At 39.9% G+C, this 17379-nt stretch overlaps 1 protein-coding gene across 1 annotated transcript; it reads left to right on the top strand.

Moving 5' to 3' along the window:
- Window positions 1–5398: 5398 nt before the first annotated feature.
- Window positions 5399–16066, top strand: rnf41 (ring finger protein 41). The gene is made up of 7 exons (XM_080444675.1): window positions 5399–5510; window positions 7504–7581; window positions 7747–7862; window positions 8007–8278; window positions 10280–10415; window positions 13584–13687; window positions 14125–16066. The coding sequence occupies exons 3-7, from the start codon at window positions 7773–7775 to the stop codon at window positions 14477–14479; spliced, it is 957 nt and encodes a 318-aa protein (XP_080300801.1). The 5' UTR covers window positions 5399–5510; window positions 7504–7581; window positions 7747–7772; the 3' UTR covers window positions 14480–16066.
- Window positions 16067–17379: the final 1313 nt, after the last annotated feature.

The following is a 17379-nucleotide window of genomic DNA, read 5'->3' as shown; positions in this document are numbered from 1 at the left end:
AAGGCTTGAGGTTTTCTGATCAGGCAATGCCCACACACCTCCTCTAGGACAGGACCCCACCGTGTCCCCTTCACCCACTAGCTCACCCAAACCTCTAGCCATTCATTTCTTCTTCTTTTTTTTTTCTTCTTTTTTTTCCAACAATGCAATCCTGAAAGCACTTTGCCTTGTTATTCCTTTGTGTGAACACGTGAATGATGATTTGTTACAAAAATGTTAAATATGTATAAGATCATTCACTGTTTTGGAAAAACCCGCATCTGTCTTTCTGACATTAAAAGAAAAAAAAGAGAATTTAGTGACATGAGAAACCTGAATCTATTTTATAAAATGTTTGCTGCAGCCAATTGGTCTTGTCATTCAGTATTGTGGCTTAGGGTTGTTTGTGTTCAATAAAGTGCTATTGCTAAATATCTACAGTGTCTTGAGTAATTTCTTACCATTGCGCCACTGTAGTTTCACACACTTCTTATCTTTGTTGGTGAATGAATGGGACCAGGCAAGAACAACACAATGATAAAACGGTCCAGCATGATTGCATTGAATCTTGTTTGATTTAATTGCATGTTGTTTTGAACAATGCAGATGAGTAGTTATAATCCTCTTCTTCTTTAATTCTGTGAAAAGAAATGGCACATTCACACTGAAGAGAAACTCAACTGATGCTAGTTTACAGATTCATGATTTTGAAGCTTACTGCTGCTCAATGTGATTTTTCAGCTCTTGGATCCTAATCCTCAGATTTTGAGTTATAAACATAAGCACTAAATTGTTGGGAGACTGCAACTCGAGTCTTTCTTTACTCTGAGTCTGCTCCCATAAAAAAAAAACGCAATGTCAATCTGATTTGGATCTCGACACTCACAAAAAAAGACAATGTATTGCATTTTACAGAAAGAAATGATACAATTACATTCGAAAGAAATTCCCTGTCTATGACCACCATACACACCAAGCTTCCTTTGCTTTTTGCCAGATTTAGTAGACAAGTGAAAAGACTCCTGTTCAGGAATTCCTCTTGGAGCTCTTGTCTAGAGCACCGTTTCTCAACATCGGGTCCGGGGGCCACCAGGGGTCCAAATGGACCCTTACTGATCTGTAACTCTGAAAGTGTAGAAATCGAAGGTTCCTTTTCTGCCCACTCAGAGTTAAATTAACACTGATCATTTTACAGTGTCAATTCCCAGTGTAGGTCCCAAAGATACAAAATGGTTCCATTTGTACTCACTCAGAGTTACAGACCTGCAAGGGTCCATTCCACGACCCCTGGTGTGCCCCGGACCAGACGTTGAGAACAGTGCTCTAGAGAACATGCAGGCAGGAAAGCTGTTATCAGTGCATGGGTTCCTTAGTTCTGACTCATACATCTGCATATTTTGGTTTGTATCAATTCTTGCACTGTGTTGGGGTCTATTATTCTGGCTGTTAGGAGATCACTCAGGTGGTGAGTATAATGACTCATAAACTGCCTTTTCAGTGTGGCTGTATTCCCAGCAATCCATCTACTCATTGCAGTACAATAAACCTGCGCTACTTTGGACTTTGGCTGCTGTTTCCTTCTTTTACTGTGCTCTCTGGTGACATGCACCACATTAAACTGTCAAGTAGTCATCAGAATCCTGCAGGGTGGGGCTTCCACTTAAAGGACGACTTCACCCATTTTCAACCTACGTTCATATAATCGGTCCTCACTAATGCTCTTGATAATGTGGTGCCATTTTTCTGTACCTGCCTACCAGTGACATCATCGATGGGGAATCCAAGCTAATAGAAACTGCAGGCTTTCTATTCCTGCAAAGTTTGTATTTTTTTGTATCATATTATCATGAGCATTAGTGAGGACCAATTATATGAAGATAGGTTGGAAATTACTGAAGTCATCCTTTAAGAACACTAAAAGACTAATCAAAAGAACCAATACAATTCCACGTTTCAAAGTTCAACTTTAACTTTATTGTCACACCACAAGTGCACACGTAGTACACCACGTATAAAAGGGGTGAAATTATTTTTGCTTCCTTTGACTGCAGTTACATATTGTCAATTAAAGTAAATGGAAGTTACTCAAATGTGGATAAAGGGTATAAAGGTATATACAACATACAAGAATATGTGCACAATGGGTTTCCCATGAGACCATATCCAATTGAAATCAGTATTTGTAGGCAGCCAGTTACTTAACCCATTCAGACCGGGAACGCATCTGTGCAATTTCTTTGATTTCATAGGCTTTTAAAAAATAGCAGATCTACAAGCTCATAGCGTGGTACCGAGTGCCGCGCTATGAGCTTGTAGATCTACTATTTTTGAAAAATCGTGAAAATGTGTGCAAATCTTTGAATATATATATATATATATATATATATATATATATATATATATATATATATATATATATATATTTAAAGCGAACATTTGCAACTCAAATCTTTGCTTCTGGGGAATTCCACAAATGTCTTCTAAATCCTTTTTTAACGTATGTTTCTATATAGATCAGTGGTTCTCAAACTTTTTCATGTCAAGGACCCCTAAAATTATATGTATTTGGCCGCGGACCCCCATCTGAAAATATTTTGTTCCAGGGCCTCCTGAAGCAAAAAATGTAAAAGATGTATATATATATATATATTCAAAGATTTGCACACATATTCACAACTTTAAAAAATATATAGCAGATCTACAATCCACGCCGTCGTACCGGGGAACCCCCCCCCCTGTCGGGTGACAAGAAGGTCTCATGCATTGAAGGAGGCATGAGCTCTGCCCTGGGCTCCCTAGGCTTGTGGGGGGAGTGTAGCGCCCAGGATCACTTAGAAAATTGGCACCAGATGAAAAAGGGTTACAAAATCGTGGGATAAAAAAAAAAGGAGCATGAGATGTAGTCTGATGTCTCTCTAATCCTACAGCCACATCATCGTCATCCTTTATGCTGCAGCAGGAGGCAAGCACGTGGAAGAAGGTAAGGTCATGAAGACAGTGCAAGGGGAATCCATCTCAAAGACGAATAACTTCTATCCTAGATCAGTGGTTCTCAACCTTTTCAGGCCATGAATTATATTTGAACTGGGGACCCCCACCCTGAGGAGCACTTGGAATTGTAGGAGTTGAGGCATTACATTTAGTTTGACTCGGTTCCACAGATAAATAATGGTAAAATAGGTGATGTACAAGCTTGTAGATCACCTATTTTCATTTTTTTTGTAGTATAGTTTGTTTATTACTTTTGATGCAGTAATTGTGTCTCTTGCGTTTTTTTTGTCTCTTTTGGAGGTTTTAAAAATGTCTTACAATTGTTTAAATTGTCACTTTTAGAAATGTGCAGATACCCTGTTGGTTTGTTTACTGTTGAGTGAGAAAACATTGTTCTGGTGACCCCCCCTGGGGGTCCCACCCCCAGTTTGGGAACCACTGTCCTAGATATGTAGGTGTATGCTTTCAATTCATTTTTAGTATAGCACTAAGTTGCTGATCAATATATAGTGTAAGCCATTGTGATATGCTGTCAACCTTTTACTGTTAAAATTAAGTATATTTAATAATAAAGCAGAAGTTAAAATCATTACAGATTGAATAAAGAAATGTAGGCCTACTTAACAGAGATCTCTGGGCTCCCAATGAACTTTCCTTAACATACAACAAGTTATGTTCCCTCTAGTTCATGAAGTCTAGCGGGATCTGTCTCTCCCTGGAGCCTATATCATTATGCCTATATCAAGTACAGTTTATCAGTAGGAGTCCCCATTGGTCGGCCAGGTTCTCTTCCCAGGGTGTGCGAGTGGCCCCCCTTGATTTACAGGTTCAGCCGAGGACCTTGGGTCTCACAGGCCGAGTCCCTCGCACCTGCGGAATGCAATCACAACCTCCCTAAAAAGTGGATGCAGATACCATTGTAATCCTCCATCCTCCTCTCTCTCACAGTGTCGGTCCGGAATGGGAGTGAATTTTGTCTACTGGAGATAACACACAGAGTTCCGCTATGCAAATAGATCATATTTATCACAATAACTGTACTTCTAAGAATATAATACTAACAGGGCTATTACCCTATGAAATCATTATAGGCTATAATGATTTCATAGGGTAATAATGTATTTTCTTTGGGTGTAGCCTATATATGAACAACAATGAAACAATAGTAGTGAAGACACACACATATGCTCTTAGTCTAATATGAACTGCTAATAACTAAAGCTTAAAAAGGATATCATTTGCCAACAGTGAGTTCTCTCTAACGCGCTGGACCAGGGCTAGGTTACAAAGTGCAATGCCTCTTATTGTGTTTTAAATCCCTCCCCGAAACCCTTCACATAAATGTAAACTGTCGGATATATGAGCTGGTCTTCCATTCGGGTTAAATTCATCTTATAGTAAATTTGCTCAGAAAGATTTATTTTACTTTAGTATTTATTTTATTTATTATATAGCGAGCAGAGCCTTCTATTGGATGCCTTCTAATAGATGGCACTGATAGCGAGAAGCGACAGATGTGACGCTTTGGCCCAATCAAAATGCTTTAGATTTACGTACTGACGCCCCCTCGTACGTACGTAACGTGCGCGTACGTTGCAGCGGCGACACAGAAGCCAGTGTTGCCATGTCTGCTTATTAGAAGCGACTTTGGGCTTGATTGATTGAATACTTTATTAACAGTTTGCAAAGACAAGCACAGGGAAGTTCAAGTACAGTTACAGTACAGCTCTGTTAAGAAGATTTTAAAGCCAAGAAAGCACTATGGCTTGTTTTCATTGGGGTCCTTACTCCTTTGTACATCGAAACATTTAATGATAAGACAAATACACTACTAACTAAGTATGCAAAAACATCATATAAACGAGTAGAAATCGAAAATATAAATATGTACAGTGTCAGTAAACAGTTCGGGGGTGGGGGGGCAGTTCCGAATTGCAGCCACCTGTGCTCTTTTAGAGCGGTTTTGAAATAAATTAAATAAGTAAATAATGGTATAGTTGCGGGTTGCGTTTTTTTGGGCTTGTTTCCAGAGTGTAGTTGCTTATTTGGACTTGTTTCCTAATGTTGCTTTGCAGTGGTTCTCAAACATTTTCATGTCAAGGAGGAGGACCCCCAGCCCAAATGAATATGTATTTGTAGACCCAACCTTTTGAAAATATTTTGTGCCAGAGACCCCCATACAAGACTCCCCATCACTCGCTCGCATCGAGACGAGTTGTGAGCTTGTAGGTCGACTATTTTCAAATAGGCGATAGTCTAAAATAGCAGATACAGTATAGGTTTAAATAGCCCCTACGGAACCTCTCCCTCCGCTTGTGGAGGAGAGGTTCCGTCGGAGCTAAGGTTTAAAGTGCTCATGTGGCCTAAGTTGCTTCTTTTCCTAGACCTGGTTGCTTATTTCTCTCACGAAATATGGCAACACTGTACAGGAGCGTAGGATGTAGCCTGGGACGTGGCTAGCAACTGAAGCTACCTACCTACAGACATCTGGACATATAGGATACATCTCCACTGTTCTATGTGTTCCGCTGTGTGTTGACGTAAGTTTCTCCAACCGATTTAGACATTAAACTCGAATCCTTCCTATTGTAACTTCTGATTATCTGTCTATTTACCCTTCAACTGAACACTGTGGATAATAGCTTTGTGGTGGCTACTGGCATCCAAGAGGAAACCAACGGTGTTAGCCAAGCGAACGCTAGTATGAGCTAGCGTTAGCATTACGGGAGAGCCTCTTTCTTCGGTGTTTCGACCAGGTGGGCGTGGTTTTGAGACATAGTTGTGGTGAGGTTTGGACATATAACCATGCCCACCTGGGCGAAACACCAAAGTGAGAGGGAGTCCCTTAGCTTTACAGGTGGCTCGCTAGTTGGCATATGTATTTACTTTGGATTATTCGATGATACAGTATTTGTACAGGATGGCCTGTCTGATGGGACCATTGTTGATCCCAAATGATCAGACTAGATTGTAATATTATTACAGGACAGCGCAGCAGGTTGCGTGTACTTTAACCCCCTTGCAAGCAATGCTGAGTTATAGATGGAAGAAGGTAATCATCACCTCCAATGGTGTGTGTTCTCAGTGGTGGAAAAAGACTTGCATTTAGTAAATCAACACTGCAATTTAGAAATACTCTGTTGCAAGCAATATGGAATTCAATATTTACTTGAGTAAAAGTATTGGTATAAAAAATTACCAAAAGTAGAAAGTATTCATTATGCAAAATGTCCCAGTTCTCTAATGTATATACATCTTTTGAAAATAGCAGATCTACAAGCTCACAATGTGAGCTTGTAGATCGGCTATTTTCAAATGGCTGAAATGTATGTATATAGGGCTGAAGTGGTCAATGTATGTTTTTTGTAATAATAATCAAAATCTACAAAGTAACTAACTAAAGTTCTCAAATAATTGTAGTAGAGTAAAAGTATAATATTTGCCTCTGAGATGTAGTGGAGTAGAAGTAAAAGTACTGCAAATTGGAAATACTCTAGTAAAATAAAAAATACCTAAAAACTGTTCTTAAGTACTGTACTTGAGTAAATGTACTTAGTTACTTTACACCACTGATGCTGCTAACACTGAAAGTGGGTCACCACAGTCAACAGGGACACACCAAGAATCTCTCCTCCTGTTATGTGGGATCAGGGCTGCGGCACTTCACATCCTCATGATCACATCTTTATGTTTATCTAGCGGAGAATAGGACTGATCTGACATTCTGACAAACAAACTGCATCAACTTTAATCATAATAAGTGACATTTGTTTTAATGTGTGTTTCATCCGTCCATTGTTTTCTTAAGAATATGATTATCATCATGCTTTTAAAATTATGAATACATGAAAACGATTTATAATACTAGACAGTTTTATTAGTTGCATTCTAGAAATGGTTGTTTTGACAGATACATCTCATTAGCTTGTGCCCAGCTGAAGATGAGTTACATCCAGGGTGGTAAATTAATAGTAGCAACCAGCCAAATGGGACCATCATGGGTATGGTCCTGCAAAGTCATCCAATGCCATTCCACTACTGAATAATAATAGCCTACTACAGGGTTCTTCAACGTTTTTCAGGCCAAGGACCCCTTAGCTGAGAGAGATATGAAGCAGGGACACCCCCCCCACTACATATTGTATGAATTTATTTTGATTTTATAGATGGCTTCATAGACTTGTGTAGCATTGCGTTGGATTCATGTTGATGCGTATTTTCAGTTAACCAGTTAAACCCTCAATACTTACTTGGTCTGCTCTTTTTTCCCACTACACCAAACCTCTTTGCCGATTGTGAGCTTGTAGATCTGCTATTTTTGGCTAATCTTCCCCTCAGAAAAGTGATACTAGGGTGCAAGTGTTAATGTAAACACCCGTTCCAAATCAAATCGCACAAAGATTTGGTGCCCACCCTGTAGTAACTTTAAGGACCCCCTGTTGAAGACCCCTAGTCTACTACATTGGTTGTTGTTGTTATTATTGGTCAATGGTTGAACACTGAATAACGAGTGAACTCTGCCTCACCACACAGGTTGTCATCTGTATGTCGTGATCCGAGGACAGTCTGTCAGACACTGAATGGAAGCATTGAAGCTCATTCGTGAGTGAGGTAACATGAAAGCACTTCATCCAGGGCATTTGCCATTATTCATGGAAATAATAATAACAATTTCAGACTTACAATTACCTCTTGGATTTACTGTGCCTTTATCTTATATTGATGACGGTGATTTTTCTGGAAACCTAACTTGGTTATCAATTGTCAATTTGTCAGGCGATTGTGGGTCCCTGGAATGTACCATGGGGTACGACGTCACCAGGTTCTCAGGGGAGGTGGATGAAGACCTGCTGTGCCCCATATGTAGTGGAGTACTAGAAGAGCCAGTGCAGGTAAGTTGTTTACAACTGATAATGACAGATCATCAGAAGTTTACGACAGATCATCATAACCTTAAAAACGGCTGTTGCATCCTGTGTTGTATTTATTTATCTTAAGTTCATCATCTCATTTGGTCTTTTGACTTCACCCTACAGGCCCCACACTGCGAGCATGCTTTCTGCAATGCCTGCATCACACAGTGGTTCGCCCAGCAGCAGATCTGCCCTGTGGACCGCACAGTGGTGACACTAGCCCACCTCCGGCCTGTTCCGCGTATCATGCGCAACATGCTATCCAAGCTTCAGATCGGCTGTGACAATGCAGGATTCGGCTGCACAGCCACGTTGCGGCTAGACCAGCTGCAGTCACACCTGAAGGATTGTGAACACAACCCCAAGAGGCCTGTCAACTGTGAGGAGGGTTGTGGGTGAGTAACCTCCACATTTCCACTGTGGAAAGGTGTCAGGAACGTCATTGCTTGTACAGGCTTCAATTGGATACAGAGGATAATGTCTCTCTCTGATAATTTAACCAACGTATTTACAGTCAAAACCAAGTAAAGGCATCAATGTATACTATGAAGCTTGGCTGGTAAATCTTTTTTGTGTGACCATGTTTGCTTTATTAGATAGTACAGTGTAGTGAGAAGGGAGACATGACATGACTATTCAAACTCGGGGTCCTCGCAACTCGGTTAGCAGTTTCTGCCTGAGCCACCAGGCAGCCCAGCCCTTGGATGGTAGTTCTTGTTACATCAGAAGGAATGATGTTTCCCAAACTACTTCTTACCTTCACAAGGCTTAAGTCATTCTTAGAGCGGAGCTAGAAAGAAAGACTGGTTGGTTACATGAAATTCCTATTCAGCAAAAGAAGATTGATTATAATTGATTTGCTGACCAATGTAAATTGTACTGCACACTACAGAATCGTTTTAAATGGGAAATGTGAACCTTTTACATCAGGCGTGTCAAACTAATTTTCAGTCATGGGCTGGACTGGGCAAAACGCAACTTAATGTGGGCTGGACCTGTTATGCGCATGTGCGCCCACAGCTTTTATTGACATAGTTTGTTCAACCTGCTGTCTCAGTCTCTGCTATAACTACAGTGTCTCTTGACAAATTCAGCTACAAGGAAGTTGTGGTGAGAGATGGAAAAAAGGTGCTATGTTTTTTTCCATTAGTAAAGCACTTAAAATTGAGCATTAACACAAATGTAGAATACAGTAGTCCCTGCTACAAAATATTTCACTTAACTAATTTCATATAATGAAAATGATTGCCCTGCAATAATCTTTTATAGTTATAAATGGGTAGGGCAGGTTGTTAACTTTCAGTTGTAGGGTAAAAGTAAGGTGTGATGAGAGATTTAAAAAAAAGGACAATGTTATTTTGGTAGCACCACCCTTTCCATTAGTAAACCATTTGAAATCAAACATTAGCAGACATGAATTTAGAACTAATGAAAAACAAATTGTAAATGTAGACTACATAATTGCAATAAGATAAGAGTTAGTAAAAGCTCCCAGCACAGCTCTCTCAGACTGAGGGTTGACTGAATTCAAGTCACGCACAGTGGTTGTTAACTACTGTGTATGGAATTTGTACCCACAAAAAACGACCTGCAACAGACGGCGATAGGCAAGGGATAATTGATGGCGAGCCGGTCATTGTTGAGAAATAAACCCTGACAGTGATTCAAACCTGACGCGAAGCGGAGAGAAATATACCTAGACAGGGTGATTAAATCTCAACGCAAAGCGGAGGGATTTAATCGCCCTGAAGGGGTTTATTTCTAAACAATGGCCGGCTCGCCGTCAATTATCCCGCTTATTACACAGCTACTTAATAAATAAATTAACAAATGGACCTAAAAATAAAAACAAGAAGTACTTCATTGCTTACGGTAATGAAAGTATTCCATTCATTTATGCCAGGTCTGTCCAGTAACACGGTCGCCTCAGAAATGAGAGCAATGTGTAGCTGTAAATTACATTGTACGTTTGTTTACATGGCTGCCATGTTGGATACAGCACAAAATCAAGCAGCGCATCCAGGTGCTCTGAGCCTTTGATTAGACAGTGGTCTGTTATTGAGCTCAGCGGTCATTATCCAGAAATAACACACCGCTGAATTCAGTGATTGACCAATCATTGAATCAAGCATTCAACCAAGCTGTGTAATAAGGAGAGATAATGGTGAGAGAGTATCGTCTGATCGACTGCCATTGAGATGCATAATGAATTAATGTGAATATAAATTAGATATTAGATTTTCAAGTGGTATCCATATATGGGCATGTCACGTCTGTGACGTAACCCAAGACGATTTTCTCTGGCTTCATGACACTGCAATATATTATCAGTGAAACTGTAACAAAGTGGTTTTCCTCTCTTCCTCCTTTTGTTACATCTCTTCCTCTTCCTGCAGGCTAGAAATGCCTAAAGATGAGATGCCCAACCACAAGTGCATCAAGCACTTACGAAGTGTGGTGCAGCAACAGCAAGCTAAGATTTCAGACCTGGAGAAAACCGTTGTAGAGCATAAGCACCAGTTGGGGGAACAAGTAAGAACGCTCACTTTGCTTGCACATAAATACATCAGGCCAGGGGCGCCGATATTTGTCAGCTCCGTTGGGTGCGCTACCTGGCACTCACGCACGCGCGCGCAGCACGCATGCGTGAGTGCCCCGTGCGCGAAAACTTTCGGTTTCTGGGCGGATATTTTACTTTTTTGGGGGGGTTTTGTAACTTTAATCTGGTTAATTTACCTGCTAGGTGAAGACAAAGCCTAGAGCCGGCAAAACATAAACAAATGGGAGCGCTCTGCGAGTACGAGCGTGCGGCTGCTCGCTGCGAGTATGAGCGCGCGGCTGCTCGCCCCCCTCGCCCACTGGGTGCTCGTCATTTCGCCTGGGTGCTTTAGCCCCGAGGCACCCACAGTATCGGCGCCCTTGCATCAGGCTCAAATTACTTGATGGTCTCATCATTGAAATTTGCTAAGAGAACATTCAACACCCACAAAAAAAATCTGTAGCCTCTGGATGGTCCTATTGTTTGCAATTTATATGGCCCTGCCAAAGTGATAAAAACAGAGGTCCAACCTTGCTGTGAGCAATGGACAGTTTTTCAGCAGTCTGGAACACTTCAGCACTTGGATAACACCAGTGTATGTATAATGGAGATTTACACACACTTTGCGTGCAGTGTTTAACTTTATTTTGAGCTTTCAGTCTATCAGACCTTTATCAGCGCATATATGATTCAATAATTGACACTGATAACTTTATAACTATAATTATGTAAGCTTGATTCCACACTAAAGAACAATAATGTTCTGTAAACAGTGGCACCAAGCACGCTGCACAGTCCAGCTGTGTCAGCCCACACAGAGGGTGCTGAAAGACGCATGCAATAGAATATATATGGATAATTTGACTCTTTTATATTTTTTATATCGTCCACAAATATATTTGTGGTGTGGACGCTGCCTTCCATTTGAGTTAGAACGATTTTTAAAACAACATATTTATAGTTATCGTGCTTGTTGTGAATGGCCCTTGACACATCAGTAGACTGTAAATGGGTCATTTTGTCATTGCAGCAGCTTTATCAAGGAATTCAAAGCATGGTGCCACTTCTTCATTGAACTCAATGGACGCGGCGCCATGTTGTTTTCTGTTTTGAATGGAGTCCCCGTTATTGATAGAACTGACTCTTATCACGCATATTTCAGAGCCCTAGAATGAGTCCTATCCGTTTCTTTTAGATTCATGCTAGTGATGAGGCTGCCATTACATAATTCATTCCACATATCCAAAAAAGACATATTTATGATGTTTTTTATAACACAGCTGCAGTGGTGAGATTATTGCGACAGCCTTCCTTTCTTTATAGTGTATTTAAATGTGAATGTGTGTTTGGTAGATTATTTCTCTGCTACAATGCTTCTTCGCAATACATTTTATACTGTTGAAAAGCAGTATAACATTTATTTCCCTTTTTAAATGGCACCCCATTTGTAAGAAAGATGAATTTGTGTGATGAGCAGCGTAGCTGAGTATACAGGTTATTTGGTGTGTGTGTGTGTGTGTACAGTACATACATACACACACACACACACACACACACACACACACACACACACACACACACACACACACACACACACACACACACACACACACACACAAGAGGTTCCTTTTGTGCCTATATATGGAGCTGACTGATTTGTTTGCGCCTGATGCCATGACGACACATTTAGGTTAGACAACACACTCCATATTTGGGCGTAGCTGCATTGGGAACGTGGTCCGCTGGCCGGCCAGTCCTCCGTTAAGCCAATTCTATAGGAAGAAGATATATTATAGGATCATCTAAACAAATTTGAATATCGTGGAAAACTTAGTTTTTTTTCCTGTAATATCATTTAAAAAGGGAAACTTTCATATATTCTTGAGTCATTGCACATAAAGAGAAATATTTCAAACCTATTTTTGTTTTAATCTTGATGATTGCATCATACAGCTCATGAAAATAAAAAAATCCAGTATCTCAAAATATTAGAATATTACATAAAAAGGATTTATAATACAGAAACGTCGACTATCTGAAAAGGATGTTAATTTGTGCGCTTAATACTTGGTCTGGGCTACTTTTGAACAAATTACTTCATCAATGCGGCGTGGCATGGAGCCTGAAAGAAAATCAGCATCTCCATAAAGCTTGTCAGCAGAGGGAAGTATGAAGTGCTCTAAAATCTCCTGGTGAATTGGCTGCATTGACTCTGGACTTAAAATAAAACACAGTGTGGACCAACACCAGCAGATGACATGGCACCCCTAAACATCACACACACTTAAAGCATCTTGGATTCTGTGCCTCTCCACTCTTCCTCCAGACTGGCACTTTGATTTCCAAATTAAATGCAAAATTACTATCTGAAAAGAGGTGGTAATTTGTGTAAAAGGAGCCCCGACCAACTATTTAGTGCATAAATGAACATATTCTTTCAGAAGGTTGACATTTCTGTATTATCGATCCTTTCTGTTATTGGTTTTACGCAATATTCAAATATTATAAATGAATAATAATTATATTATTTTCATGAGATATATATATATATACTGTAATCATGAAGATTAAAACAAACGTTTTGAAACGTTTCACTTTTTTAGTTATATTATCATTATTATTATTTTTATTATTTATTTTATATAAACGTTTCCACGATATTCACATTTTTTGATTATCCTGTGTGTGTGTGTGTGTGTGTGGGTGCGTTAAATATCTTATGATGATCAAACTTCAGAGCATTTATTGACAAAAGCTGGAGCCTTACCAAAAGTTTTATATGAACAAGTAATATATTCTTTGTGGCAAACTATTGTTTTAATCTCAGATGATTGATTGTTGGCTGAAATAAGGTTCATTGATTTTCTGAAAATGTAATTGGATCCATAGCGCTAACCATCTTGTGCCAAGATTGACACGCATTGCGTTTCTTCATCGCCAAAAGGTCAAAATGGCAATGGCCACTTTGCCTTTTTGTTCATCTAAAAAAGTGCTTTCAGTAATTTGTCTAATGGCACAAGCAACCATAATCATATCTAACCAATGACCCTTTTTATATAGAAGCAAATGAACCCTTGGAATGTTCAGTCTTAACTAACTCTTTTTAGCCCGTAAAGGTTGTGTGAATGCATCCCCTTATCTGAGTGTTTTGACTTTCCTAGAAGCGGGATATTCAGCTGCTGAAAGCCTACATGAGAGCAATCCGCAGTGCTAACCCTAACATGCAGAACCTCGAGGAGAGCATAGAGTATAATGAGATACTGGAGTAAGTATCACTACCAACCCAAATTAAAGCAGCCCCCACCCTCTCTTCTTTTAAAACCCATCTCTGCAGACTTGCCTTCACCACCTAATCTACTTCGCCTTTTATATCATTCTAGTTTGAACTACTCACGTTATTTTTAGCCAGTATTCTCTCTTATTTGTTATTTGCTTTAATAAAGCAATACATTATTTGTTTTGTCTTGTTTTCTGTAAAGTGTCTTTCAGTACTTATGAACACTATTAAAAGTCTGATATAATATTATTACATCAACTTCTGCTGTACCACATTCCACACCTACAGTAGTATTTAAGACTCGCCCAACTTGGGATTTCTGAAGACATTTTTTTGTTGATGGTGCAAATGTTTATTTCCTTGTGTGGATGCCTGTCCTGACTTCTGCCTCGCAATACCTTTTCCCCTTACTGTGTTGTCAACAGGTGGGTCAACTCCATGCAACCAGCCAGAGTGACACGCTGGGGAGGTATGATCTCCACTCCTGATGCTGTACTCCAGGCAGTCATCAAGCGCTCCCTCATCGACAGCGGCTGCCCCCTGTCTATTGTCAATGACCTGATTGAGAATGCCCATGAGCGCAACTGGCCGCAGGGCCTGGCCACACTGGAGACCAGGCAGATGAACAGGCGTTACTATGAGAACTACGTGGCTAAGCGCATCCCTGGCAAGCAGGCGGTGGTAGTGATGGCCTGCGAGAACCAGCACATGGGAGAGGACATGATTCTGGAACCCGGTCTGGTCATGATCTTCGCCCACGGAGTGGAGGAGATCTTATAACCGCACGGCTTGTGAAGCTGGTTCAGACTGAGACAAGTGGGGATGCTTTGCTTGGGGGGGGGGCTTGTGTCGAGTGCAATCTCTCCTATTTCGAATAAATTCTAAAGTATGTCTGGATTTTTTTTATCTGGTTAAAGGAGGTTCACTCACAAGCTTGCTACCTATGCCTTAAAACGAGGACATCACTGACCATATTCTCATGGTGGCCATTTTGCTCTTATGATGTTCGTGGGGAGTAATTTCCCACCCCCAACTATGATGGAAGAGCATGATGGCCGCTGTGTGAATATGGTCATTGAGCCTGGTGAATGAGTATTTAATCTGACAGATGATGGCTAAGGAATTATACGAAGAAGAAATGTTTACAAGTGTGATATGTTGTGCATTACACGACCTGATTGTTCAGCATCATGTCCTTATGGTAATAGGCTTCTCTGAACCCTCCATTCAATGTCCTCAATAATGTATAAACACTTGTAAATACAAATATTATATTGAATTATAAACATTATCCATCTATTCCTCTAACTGTAATTAGACTGTGATTAGTTCTTTGTTAAGATGTTTGTTTTTCGGGGGGAGGGTGGGGTGGGGCATTTTATGCTTTTTAGACAGTGTACTGGGGCAGAGATTAAGGAAACGAGCTAAAAGGATTTGACTAAAAACTCAAGTCCTCGCAAGCATTATGGTCAGTGCACTAACCAGGCTTATTTTTCTGCATTTCTGCTATATTTAGATTGTGTTAGAGGCAGCGAACAGAAACGGGAAAGAAGGGACAGAGGGGATGACATGCAGTAAAAGGCCTCGGGTCGGATACAAACTGGCCTTATTTATGTGGTACGCTTTTACCAGGTTATGCCACTGGGCCACACTACCCCCGTGATTTTTTGTTTTGTTTGTTGTCTCCAGGGATGTTGACTCAGAAAGTTATTGTTTAATTTTTGCTTGCTTTTGCATCATTTATTTTCTTTGTTCTTGTGAATATTTCATGAGACATTGTGCTTCTCATTTTAGATTGTCCAAATTTGTGTGCCATTGGATTTATTTATTGTGTTGCCTTTTACATGAACATGCTTGAAGATGTATGTAAATTTGCCTTTTCAATACAGTTGAAGTCAATTGCAGGATAAAGAGAAAACACTGTTTTGTGTTTTTGTTGTTGCCTTGGTTGTATATAGTCAATATGTTGGGTCCAGTGGAAGTACTACAATGGAAGTTTAACATTTGGGATAATGTGTAATACATTTTCTTTTTGACAAATCATAATGGTTCACACTTGTATGTATGCTACATGGTTCCTAAGTTGTTGAAAAAAGTTTTATGCTTTAAATATACATTTATTTCCCAGTATTCACAGTTAGTATGGTAGTTGTAAACTCAGTCCAATGGTTCTTTTCTGAATGAGAAAAGTGTTGTACTACTACTATGAGGCCAACAAGTAAGACTTATGGTAACTGGACTTAATGTCTCCAAGAGCAGTGGACAAGAGATAAGGTTGGAAGTCATGTATTTTTTCCCCTGTCAATGAGTTGTTTTTTGTGTCTTATGTGCGTGTTGTACAGACAAGAAAGTAATAAAATCTCAAACTTGATCATAAAATTGAGTGTTTTCTTAGGACTTTTCATTTTATTTTTTCCTCTCCATGCAGTTACTTGTTTTTACCACATCATGTCACCAGATCTTTATTATGGTATAATTTATCTGGGGCAGATGATCAGATCAGCTAAATACGAAACGACGAGCCTTATTAAATAAGGCATACATTTCTTTAAGGTCATCGACTGACTGAATTAATTAATTAATTTAAACATCAGGCCATGAAACCTGGCTGAAATGCTGACGATGCTAAAAAGGAGGGAGTGCCACACCAGCAGTTATGCTGTCTCAGGACTGTCTGACTGTCCGTCTGTCTGTACCCATTGGACCGGTTTAGGTAGCCTAAATAATGTCCGGTATCTGCTCTGGCTAGCCCCATTGTACAGTCTAAAGCCTTTGCCTTTGTGGTCATTGGAATGTGAGCATGTGATCTACCCAATGGCATGCTTGAACTATTATTGTCCATAAACATAATTTTGTCATGTGGCCATGCCATGCACCAGCACTACAATGTCGTATGCAGACTAAGGTGCTCCGGGCTGGGCTATCGCTGCTCTTTTAGTGCGGCACAGATGATGGTGTCACTGCAAGGGTATATTTGTTAATGAGTTTAGTGACCCCCCCTATAAGCTATAACTGCACAATGTTATAATGTCAGTGATACATCTGGTCACATTTACATACTTATGTTAGCATTAGCCACACTTGGGCAAAAAGAGGTAAAACTAGATTGTTAACAACACGTGTACTTGGTAAATATAGAGTAAACCACACCGTCGGGCAAAGTGCATCATGTGCATGTGTGTACACGTATAGGTGCTAGTTCAATTCGAGGCGGTGCTTTATGAGCAGTGTAAAGTAACTAAGTACATGTACTCAAGTACGGTAGGCTACTTAAGTACCATTTTGAGGCATCTTTTTTTACTTTACTGGAGTATTTCCAATTTTCAATACGTTTACTTCTACTCCAGTACATCTCAGAGACAAATATTGTACTTTCACTGCACTACAATTATTTGAAAACTTTAGTTACTACTTTGTAGATTTTGATTATTATTACAAAACATGCATTAACCCTTATAGGCTATACGTCGGCTAAATAGCCGATCTACAATTTCACAACAACGCATTGTGAGCTTTTAGATCTGCTATTTGCAAAAGTTTTGTATACACATTGAACTTGTAAAATGGGACATCCTGCATGAGTACTTTTACTTTTGGTACATTTTGATACCAATACTTTTGTACTTTTACTCCAAGTAAATTCTGAATACCACACTATTACTTGCAACGGAGTATTTCTA

This window comes from Gymnoscopelus braueri (assembly GCF_963280865.1).
Source record: "Gymnoscopelus braueri genome assembly, chromosome: 12".
Lineage (NCBI taxonomy): Eukaryota > Metazoa > Chordata > Actinopteri > Myctophiformes > Myctophidae > Gymnoscopelus > Gymnoscopelus braueri.
This window is presented reverse-complemented; position numbering and strand designations above follow the sequence as displayed.